At 37.9% G+C, this 11174-nt stretch overlaps 2 protein-coding genes across 2 annotated transcripts in view; both read right to left on the reverse strand.

Moving 5' to 3' along the window:
* LOC107080817 (OX-2 membrane glycoprotein-like) overlaps window positions 1-4580 on the reverse strand; it is a gene marked incomplete at its 3' end in the record, with an annotated part of 24350 nt that extends 19770 nt beyond the window's left edge. Inside the window, exons 1-2 of the mRNA XM_015369022.1 lie at window positions 4478-4580; window positions 505-843 (exon numbers count right to left, since the gene is read on the reverse strand). Of these exons, the coding sequence (XP_015224508.1) occupies window positions 505-843; window positions 4478-4532 (394 nt within the window). The remainder of the gene's footprint in view (window positions 1-504; window positions 844-4477) is intronic.
* A 5120-nt stretch (window positions 4581-9700) lies between these two features.
* Window positions 9701-11113, reverse strand: LOC107080819. The gene is made up of 5 exons (XM_015369023.1): window positions 10849-11113; window positions 10696-10737; window positions 10289-10370; window positions 10159-10206; window positions 9701-9986 (listed from the first exon to the last, which is right to left on the reverse strand). The coding sequence occupies exons 1-5, from the start codon at window positions 11111-11113 to the stop codon at window positions 9806-9808; spliced, it is 618 nt and encodes a 205-aa protein (XP_015224509.1). The 3' UTR covers window positions 9701-9805.
* Window positions 11114-11174: the final 61 nt, after the last annotated feature.

The following is an 11174-nucleotide window of genomic DNA, read 5'->3' on the forward strand; positions in this document are numbered from 1 at the left end:
GCCTGCCATACCCCACACATTAACTCGAACAAAAATCTTCTCCTTTGCCATCTTCCTTGCAGCTGTATTGCCGTTTCACTGTCTTTTAAACACATTTTCCCTTTTTTTATATTCAAATCGGGGCTCCACTGATAATGGCATTTCATATACTTGTTATGCATGTGCTCAACTCTGAGTGGACCTAATTAGAGTTGATTGAACTAATTCATAGCAGCCTTTGTGAAACCAAAAACTCAGAGTTCCCGACCTTAGGCTAGATCAATTTAGAGTTGCAGATTTCAGTTTTTTAAAACTGCTTAGTGAAACGGACCCCAGGACATCTATGGATCGATGTCTTTGTACAGGTGGACTTCATGGGTTGGTACCGACATCTGATGTAAAGATCATGTCAATCGTACCCTAGCAATATATTTACAGAGAAAAAGCTGAGAGCATAGCTGTCATTTTGCGGGAGGCAGCTAAACTTTCAAAACCAATACACCACATTATATCTTCAGTACTCACCATAGAGTCTGAGGCAGGTCCTGGCAATCAGGATTCCTGTACGATAGGTGATAAACAGACACCTGTAGCAGCCTTCATCCTCCTCCATCACCTTCCTGATCACCATGGAGCAGCTCTGAAGATCTTCACACTGAAAATCCATCTTCTCTGCCAGATCAACTCTCACGCTGTAACCATATTTCTTGGTGTAGGTGGCGAGATTCTTCTCTGCATATGGGAGAACTTTCTGCCAGGTGATCTGGAGGACATCTTTATCCTCAATGAGCTGACAGCTTAGAGAGGCTTGATCACCCACTGCTGCCCACACAGTCTCCTTTGTTTCTATTAGAGCCAACTGACCTAAAGGTTGTGAGAAAGATAGTTTAAAATGAATTTTGGTGCTTTAGATCACCGGCGTCGGCAGGCCCTTTTCACAGGGTGGATCTGCAGTGCCTGGGGCATTGATTTTTTGATTAATTAATTTTCCACTTTCACAGCTCTGTTCTCACAGCACCGCCGCAGCTCTGGTGCACCCCAAGCTGGCAGGAAGTGTATTTCCTCACCACCTCCCGCCACAGCGCAGATTTTTTGTGGGTGCTTCACAGGTCGAGTTGCGGGGGCTGGAGAGGCATTGGAGAGAAAGAGAAATGGTGCAAGAAGCGTCCTTTTCCAGGACCTGGTTTAGCAAGAAGGCTTGGCTAGCAGTATGTAGCTTTATTCTGCTTTCCCTGCCTCCTTTTTAGAAACGAATCTGACCCAGCATGGATAAAGACAGCTAGGACTGATTTAAAGCACTTTGTAGAAAAGGCAAAGAAGAATGAACAATCTGGGATTCACATTGAAAATAATATAATATAGTCTACCTTTTCTAGATGTTTGTTAATCTGCATAGTTCCTGATAAATAAACACATTGTCAATAGCTTTTATAAATTAAAAAAAAAATAAAGCTGACTAATATATTCTCCATTATTAAACTGGTACATTATTAATTGTTTAGGTGTGTGACACAATGTTGGACCATGCAAAACAGATTTACCTTGACAAAGACTCAGAAGGGCAAGATTTATGTACAAAATGTAAAGCTGTTCATGAAATTATGTTTTGTTTTTATAATGTTTTTTGTTGTTGGCATTCATATAAATATACTGGTGTGATAACTTAGTATACAGTTGACTGATTTTTGATATATGTCTATTTTGAATTTATAGCCCCCCTGGAGAAAACTCAACCAGCCGCCACTGGCCGAGACTCTACCGTTTACTGTTAAAAAAATGAACATCCAGCTCTCCCATCTTTCTGGACATGATAAACACACCTAGTCACCATCGCACCATCATAGGATGGGCCCAAATAGAAATGATAAACACAGACATGCATGTATATAGAGCTGTTTTTTTGTTTTTCCATTTACTGTTGCACATTTCAAGTTTTCAGTTTTCAAGTTCATGTTTTCTGACAGATACACTATATTGCCAAAAGTATTTGCTCACCCATCCAAATTATTGGAATCAGGTGTTCCAATCACTTCCATGGCCACAGGTGTATAAATTCAAGCACCTAGGCATGCAGACTGTTTTTACAAACATTTGTGAAAGAATGGGTCNGGTGCTTCACAGGTCGAGTTGCGGGGGCTGGAGAGGCATTGGAGAGAAAGAGAAATGGTGCAAGAAGCGTCCTTTTCCAGGACCTGGTTTAGCAAGAAGGCTTGGCTAGCAGCATGTAGCTTTATTCTGCTTTCCCTGTCTCCTTTTTCGAAACAAATCTGACCCAGCATGGATAAAGACAGCTAGGACTGACTTAAAGCACTTTGTAGAAAAGGCAAAGAAGAATGAACAATCTGGGATTCAAATTGAAAATAATATAATATAGTCTACCTTTTCTAGATGTTTGTTAATCTGCATAGTTGCTCATAAATAAACACATTGTCAATAGTTTTTATATATTAAAAAAATATAAAGCTGACTGATTCTCCATTATTAAACTGGTCCATTATTTGTTTAGGTTTGTGACATCATATTGGACCATGCAAAACACAGATTTTCCTTTACAAAGCCTCAGAAGGGCAAGATTTCTGTACAAAATGTAAAACTGTTCATGAAATTATGTTTTTTTTTATAATGTTTTTTTGTTGTTATATAAATATATAAATATACTGGTGTGATAACTTAGTATACGGTTGACTGGTTTTTGATATATGTCTATTTTGAATTTATAGCCCCCCTGGAGAAAACTCAACCAGCCGCCACTGGCCGAGACGCTACCGTTTACTGTTAAAAAAATGAACATCCAGCTCTCCCTTCTTTCTGGACATGATAAACACACCTCATAGGATCATCACCAGTGCACCATCATAGGATGGGCCCAAATAGAAATGATAAACACAGACATGCATGTATATAGAGCTGTTTTTTTTTTCCTTTTACAGTTGCACATTTCAAGTTTTCACGTTCATGTTTTCTGACAGATATTTAATGAAGATAAATTTTGCCTTCTTCAGTAGTGGATTAGCGATATAGTGTTAAGCTCACAAGTGGGCCATTTCAATTCAGTTTGGTTCAGGTAGATATTTAATGATGCAGAAAAAAACAATCTGATTGTACAATTTATTGATGACACTTTATAATAATAAATAAGTGCTATAAAATATTTGCTTGCGTGCTTGCATTAATTATTTGTGGCAATTTTTTTTCCTAATGAATAATTGCCCAAAATTTGTTTGCTCACATGCTTTGCTTGCTCGCATTTTATTTGGTGCCCTATTGTGATCCCTTTAGCAGCTTCACATTCAAAGCAGCTTCACAATGTGGACTAATCAGCTGGTCTTACAGTGCATAAAAGTTCTGTATCAACAGACACAAATCAAGCTGGAGATTGATTTGTGTTAACAGAAATCTGATGTTTAGAATGGTGAAACATCCTGCATTAGGTTTCATAGCCTTATTTAACATATAACCAAATAGGACTGACCACAAATTTCTGGGGAGTCTTTTAAAGTTTTTTCAACAGAAAACAAATAGACCCTTCTTTCAGGACCTGCATCATGCCAATTCTGTGTAACTGAAAAACAAAAAATAAACAAATATAATCAACATATGTACCAGGTGTATCTTCTTGCAGAAGCTGAGAAGAGAGAATCTCATCTATATTGAAACATGAAGTGAATTGGAATGAGGTCCAAAGACATTATAGATTGCAACACCCACAGAAAAACTTTAATTTTAGAGGCATATCCTTTAAACTTAAAAAAAAAAGTGTTTTCCTATTATGACAGAGACATGTTGGGTATTGCTGCACGAGAGATTGCTGCAAGTCGTTAATCAACCTTCATTCTAATGAAAAAAATCAAAATATTATGGCAGAATTTCATGAGCTTAGTTTGAATAGCTGGGCACAAACGAGTCCCTCAGCTGTACATAACTCAAATTATACCCTATTAACAAGTATCTTTAGAACAGGAAAGTCGGTGTTTTTAGTAGCCATCAGAAAGTCATGATTTCAGTCCCATAGAAAGGTTTAAGTTAAGTTAGCACAATACCGTGCAAGCAAAACTGCCTTCATTGACCTGGTTAGACCAGTTCTTCAAAATAAAAATACCAGGAAGCTAAAAGAATAACGTTTAAAATATCCTAACATTTACTTTTTAATTGGAATAATAAGCTTTTTGCAATAATAAGCCTCTTCATATATTTAATTTGGAAGAAAAAAAGCACAAGAGGTGTTTTATGGTTTTTAAAAGAAGTCTGGAATTCTGTACTGTATATCTCAGGACATAAGAGAAGTAATCCATGTTTTCACTTTTTTTTTTTGCTTCAGGTGAGAAAATAGACTTTTATAATGGGGGAGGCATCCAGTTATTGCGGTGTAACAACTTAATATTTATTTATTAAAAATCTTTTGTAACTCCAAACTAAAGCGAGAAAATGTATAGCCTAAAATAATAATCCAAAGTAGAGGATGTCTGCTTCAGTCAACAACAATATAATGATCTCTCACCTGTCTGAAGGATGGCGTTAACTAAAAAACAGCTGATTATAACAGCGGGTCTCATTCTGCGCTTCTTGTCATGTTTCCCGTCCTGCTTGATGATTTGCAGCTGAAGTGAAAGTTAGACAGGTGAGCGTTAGACGTGGCGATGACGTCACGAATCACCTGAACGCATTCGGATGGATTAATCCCAATACATTATATTTTTTAAAAATCAGATTAATTGTTATTTGGAAAAGATACAGTATAAAAAACATTAAACTATAGCCTAAACTAAATCTCATTTTTAAGTTATAAACCTTACAAATTAGCACTTCAGAAAGTTGATCCATGATATTAATACTTTAACATGCCTGTAAAAGCTATGTATTACCACTAAACAGCAGATGAGAAGCAGAAGTGTTTCAATAATTATAGAGCCCATATGAACCAATTAACCACGATCTAAAAAAGTAGTTCCCCTCTAAACCAGCAGGTGGCGGCAATGATCCTTTCAAATGGAACGTCTCTAACTATTTGACATTTCAATTCTAAGTGTAATATAACCACAAACTGACCACAAAAATACAGTAATAAATCACATCAATATACTTACTCTAAACATAAACAAATCAGTTGTGTTCTTTTCACAACTAGCCATTGTGTTTTGCTGGAGAAAAGGCAAGATTATCTCCACTTGCTCTACTGATTTAATGTGTAAATGATGCAGAGCCACAAATTATTCACTTAGAGAGCATAAATATTTAAATGTGTGTTCATTCATTAGCAATGCCTTTAATGAAAATCTGGACTGTCGTCTGTGATTTATTTTGAAAGTATGGATATTCAGCTTGTTTGTCTTTATGTTGGTGGGCTACACAGTATGATTAGTGAAGAAGACCATGAACTTTTTATTTTTGGGCCCTATGAAAATACCTGGTTCCCCTACTGCCACAAAACATCTGTATATTTTCTTGAGAGTTTTACCTTAAAGAAGAAATATGCACATTTAAACTGAATAGCGGACTGAAGTTTTTTTTGGTGTAAAAACCCACACTTATCTTGTATCTAACTCTGTTAATCTTCCCATCAACTCTGAAGAACTGAATTTTCCTGTTAAAAACTTTTCCCAGTGGAACGGTGTTACCACCTGAGCTCCTTCTAAAGCATCTCCTCTTTGGACTCATTTGACCTCCTTCTTCCACATGTTTTCTGTTTTCCTGCATGGTCTGTAGGAAACGTTAGAAATCAGCATCTCAAGACTTTCTTTCATCAAAAACATGATTTGAAAGAATCAAAACTCAGATTTGTTCAGTGCTGAATACTCGCCCAGATTTTCACTGCTAATTTATATTAATGTTTATGAAACATTGCAAATTATAAAAAAATCATATATATTTTTTATTTCCCTTCAAAGGTATACAATACTTTAATACATTGCATAAAAATTCTGGTAAATAAACTGAAGCAAATCATTTTATAAGGATCAGGCACTTAATGAGTACATAGTCAGTCTGATATCTCTGAAAGAGTTCCTCACCATCAACAGATGTTCCTTTAATATTAGTGACCTGCAATAAACAGATCACTCATATTATTTAAACTATGAATTTTAATAAAAGATCTAGCCTTCATTTCTGCTTTTTCATTATTTTCAACAGCAACTTCTTCCCCATCATTGAGAATTGGATATCTATATTCCATTAATTATTTTAATCAATGTATAAACTTGACTCATTTCTGTTTTCACTGTCACCTTTTATATTCAGTGTTTTGGGTATTTTGATTCTTTTTAAAAAATTGAAATTATTTATTTCTAGATTGTTTTGCTTTTTCACACTCCTTAGACAGCCATTGTGCTATTTTCTTCCTTTTCCCTCCTCCTCTCCTTTTTGTTTGCTGCATTTAGCCATTGTGCTATTTTCTTCCTTTTCCCTCCTCCTCTCCTTTTTGTTTGCTGCATTTAATATTGTTGAAAAAAAGAAGATATTTTAAACTATCATTGTATTATTAAAAACATTAAACAAGAACAGAAACTAAAGTAAATCTCTGGAAATTATATGGAGCAGCTTAACGATGTTCTTATCTAAACTAAACTATATTAACATCTCTGTTGGATAATGTCTCCTACCCCATGCATGAAGCTGTTGCAGAACTGGAGAGCTCCTTCAGTTACAGACTGCTGCACCTTAAATGCACCAGGAAGCGCTATCACAGGTCCTTCCTCTTAGCAGCTGTAAGACTTTATAACCATCACTGTTCCCAAAAACCTCAATAAGTGCTGATTTTTGCACAGTTTCTGTCTTAGCTAAATAACATGCTTCTGTCATTTTGCACATCTCTGATGTTGCTGCTATTTTTCACATTTCCATTACTCTAAAAATGTCCACAGCTGTTTATTGATTATTTACTCTCCAGATTCAAAGCATTTATATTGTAAAAACACTGTACAGTACAGTGCTTATTTGTTCATTTTCTTAACTCTGTTACCTATTCTGTTATTTTTATACACGTTTCTAAGGTCCACATTTTGGGACAATAAACATATTTTCTACTCTATTCTATTCTGCTGGAATGTCACGGTAGAGGAGGGCCAGCAGGTTCTCCATGATGTTCCATCCATGGATGTTCTCCATGGTTATCAGCTTGTGTGCTGATGATGTCCAAAAGAGGCATAGCAACCAGTCTCTCATTGTGTTTGGCTGCACTGAAGGATAAACAGGCTTGTCTGATTACAAGGAGAGTCACAGTTTGTTTAAACTACCAGAACTAAATCCAGATGGAAACAGGACTGTTACTATATCCATGATGAAATTCTGGAGAGAGAAAAAAATGTTGGTCACATCCTTAAAGAATTCTGCTCCAAATCATCAACCCTCCACCTCTGTGCTTAACAGCCGGCTATATTTCAGGATTTATCTGAATGTAGTTTTAACATCATAACTAAACCTAAACAACAGGGATTAAACTCTTGATTTAATGTTGAGTTCAGCAGAATATTTTTCCTTTTATGGTTCAAGTTTCTAACATAAAAAACAAAAACACCTAAGTTTAAAGACTCAAACCGTACAGAAGCATAAGGGATGATTACAGGGACCTAAAAGCAGATAGAAAAGTGTTGCCTGACATTACAGCTCCCACAATGATGAAATCTTATAAGTAGTAGTGGAGTCAGGGGGAATAAAAACATCTTCAAACGTTTGTGTAGATGGAGCAGCAGGATCCTCTAGACAAAAAAAATCCCTTAAATGGGACCTGCCTGAAAAAATAAGACACCAAAATATCCTCAAAAGCTAAACATTATGCCAGGAACCCAAGAAACTTAAGAAAAATTAGAAAGTAACGGATCTATCAGTCTGGAAATGGTTATAAAGCCATTTTTAAAGCTTTGGGTTCACATTGAACTACAGCAAGAGCAATTATCTGAACTTAGACAAACTTTATTGTCATTTTGTATGCACAATTTTGTTGCATACAGCTTACAACAGTGTATTGATATTGCAGTTGGAGTAGATACACAGAACTTAAACAATGTAGGAGAAAAAAAGTAACCAGTTTAAATATTGGTGCAAAAAGGGAATAAATATGAAAACTTTCAGTGCAGTGCAAAAATAAATATGGTGTAAAATGCTGACCCGCACGCTCCTTGAACACCTGCTTCAGTATGTTATCGGGGCCTTCCGTGGGTTGACTCTTCCACACGTCAGCAGTGTCAAGGCAGAGTGCCTCCTCTTTCTGATGGGGAACAGATTTCAATGCTGGACTGCTGATTAGGGCTTCAAACCTTCCAAAGGCATTGCTTAGTCCATTTAGGAAGTAAGCAACAGCCACACCCACTGGGGGAAGGGTGTGTCGTAGTCTGTAATTGCTTGTATGCCTTACCATATCCTCCTGGTGTTGCTGGCATCGTGGAAAAGATCCTGGATTTTCTGACTGTGGTTCTGCTTCGCTGATCTAATAGCATGGTTCAAGTGGGCATACACTGTCCTCAGTGCCTCTTTGTCATCAGACTTCAAGGCTAAGTTCTGTGCTTTTATGCGTTTGTCGGACCTCCTTGGTCCAGGTTCATTGGTTGGCCCAGGTGATGATGTTCTTTGTGGTGCTGATGTCCTCAATGCGTTTGTTGATGTAGGCTGACACAGTCATAGCATACTCATCAAAGCTGGTCTTGTATGTTGCTGCAGCTTTGAACATGTCCCAGTTAGAGCGCTCAAAATAGTCCTGGATTTCCTCCAGGACTGTTTTGAGAGCCCCCAGGGTTCATACCATCACCTGCTTCACTGTGGGTTTTGCTTTGATCCACAGGGGTTTGTATGCAGGAATTAGCAGGTCCAGAGAGCCGAGGTGGCGGCGGGGGGGCTGCTCTGAATGCGTCTTTCACATTAAGGGCGGATTATACTTCTGCAACCGCACACATCAAATGTTGCTTGCTTCTGGTCGCAAACCAGTTTTGCTGGTTTGCTTCTGCAACGTCGATCTGCCGCCGGGGGTGTTTATTTTCCAAAACAACATGTCTGAGGCATTGTACACGTGGTTGTACTTCCGAACTTCCTCGATCAACCTTTCGTCGTGGTTATCCATAGTTGTTACTCCTTGGTTTTTAAAAATGGCGCACCCCGGCAACGAATCGAGAAGGACAACCCCACAGACAGCCCGGAAAGGCATACCAAGGACCAATCACAGCTGCTTTTTGTCTGCGCACTTCTGCTTGAGGTCTGCGCAGGTATGAGACCGTCCGACATCAAGTCAGGATTTTCTTGAGGTATGTAACGACGGTTGCAGAACCTCTGCGCGGGGGTGTGGTCGCGTGCAGAGACAGTTTGGACGGTTACAGAGGCTATGCGTCAGAAACATAAATTGGCCTATAGTGAAAACCAAATCTAGAGTGTTCTGTCCTCCAGTTGCAAAATCCTCATGTTGTAAAAATGAGGGTGAGCGGTCTTCAAATTGGCCTGGTTAAAATCCCCAGCAATGAAGAAAACGCCCTCCATACATGCAGATTGTACCACAGAGATAACACTCATGGCCTCTTTAGTATTGTTAGCATACACAGCAGTGATGCTAACAGCAGTAAACTCCCTGAGCAGGTAGAAATGTCTGCAGTTAACTGTGAAAAGCTCAGTGTCCAGAGAGCAGGACGCCTAACCTTTAAACAGCATTTGTACCCATCAGAGCAGTTGCTTTTAACAATGTAAAAAAAAATACCCCCCCCACACACACACACACACACACACACAAACATGGTGATGGAAATTTAAGAGAAAGACACAAGGGTTCCTTCCTCATTTTCATTTATTTTAATTATAAAAATACATCAATGAACTTTATATTTTAACACCCATAAAACCCCATATTTTGTTATATTGATTTTTTTGGTGCTACTTTTGGGTGAGGTTCAGGGGGGCAGCTTTCTACATCAGGTGTTGTGGGTAATTTTGTTGGTAATTCTGTTGTTGGTGATTGTCTGCTGGATTGTCTGTAGATTATGACAGATGTCGGCTCCTCAGTGTTCTTTTGTGGCTGAAGCATTTCCTCATTCCTTGATTAAAAGGAAAAATATGTTTTAGCCTAAAGACTGTTTAAGTAAAATGAACCAAAGACATCAAAGACAAAAATAGGTGGAGTGAATGTGATATTATCATGGATATCACAAGCAAGCATAAAATATAACAATGTTAATGATAAATAGCTAAATAAAATAAAAAACTTACTTAATAATACTGATTTGATCTTCAGAGTTTTTCTCCATTTGAGGCTTCCTGTGTGACACATGCAGAGTTTTTAGATTGGGACAATTATTCTTATTACTGACTAAACAGATCAGTTCTCTTAAAGTAGTACCTGTTCTGATGCGTTTGTCTCAAATAGAAAGTGGCAAGTAAAGCTACTAAAACCCCAAAGACCAACACTCCAAAAATCAGTCCTGTGGAGAGAAATCAACAGGTGTTAGAAACATGACTCAATAAATAACTCTACTTTGACTAGGCCATTCTATAACATTAATTATATGTAAACATTTATCTCAGTTTTAAAGCCGAAACCTTTCTTGTATTATCTTGTATTTAACTCTATTAATCTTCCCAACTCTGACCAGCTTTGAATCATTGCTATTTAAAATTATCCCCACAGCATTATGTTGTCACCACCATGCATTGCCACCATGTACTGCCTGAAGGTATTGCTCTCCTCCTCACACAGGATTTTGTATATTTACAGAAATATCTACCTCTACTTTAGTCTCATCTTACCAAAGTTCTTTGTCCCACATATTTGCAGTTTGGCTGCAAGTTCTATAAGAAACCCAGGATTTTAAATATTACTTTCAGCAATGTTTTCTTGCATTTGTTCACCATTAAAAGATGAGGAAATCTGAAAAAGTATGAGTATGAGAATATTTTTACCTTCAAAAGATGTTTCTTTAAATTCAGGAACGGTGATCATCTTCTCTCTGGGAGCAGCAGAGAGCACTGACACTGAACATCCAACCTGTGTGCTGCAGGAAGCTGACAGCAGAGCTGTGGTGGTGACGGTGACTGTACCGTTGCTGTGGGTCACACTGCTGCTGTTGTAGTGGGAGAAGCTGAGGTTCTGCTGTAGAACAGTCAGTGTTACAGTGGGAGCAGGTCGACCTGTGGCTGAACAGGACACAACTGACTCTGCTGACATCAAGGACGGGTTCATGCAGCTCTGGGAGAAGAATAAACTTCATGATCAACATCTAATTATA

Source organism: Cyprinodon variegatus, unplaced genomic scaffold, assembly GCF_000732505.1.
Source record: "Cyprinodon variegatus isolate N-32 unplaced genomic scaffold, C_variegatus-1.0 Scaffold2368, whole genome shotgun sequence".
NCBI classification, from domain to species: Eukaryota; Metazoa; Chordata; class Actinopteri; order Cyprinodontiformes; family Cyprinodontidae; genus Cyprinodon; species Cyprinodon variegatus.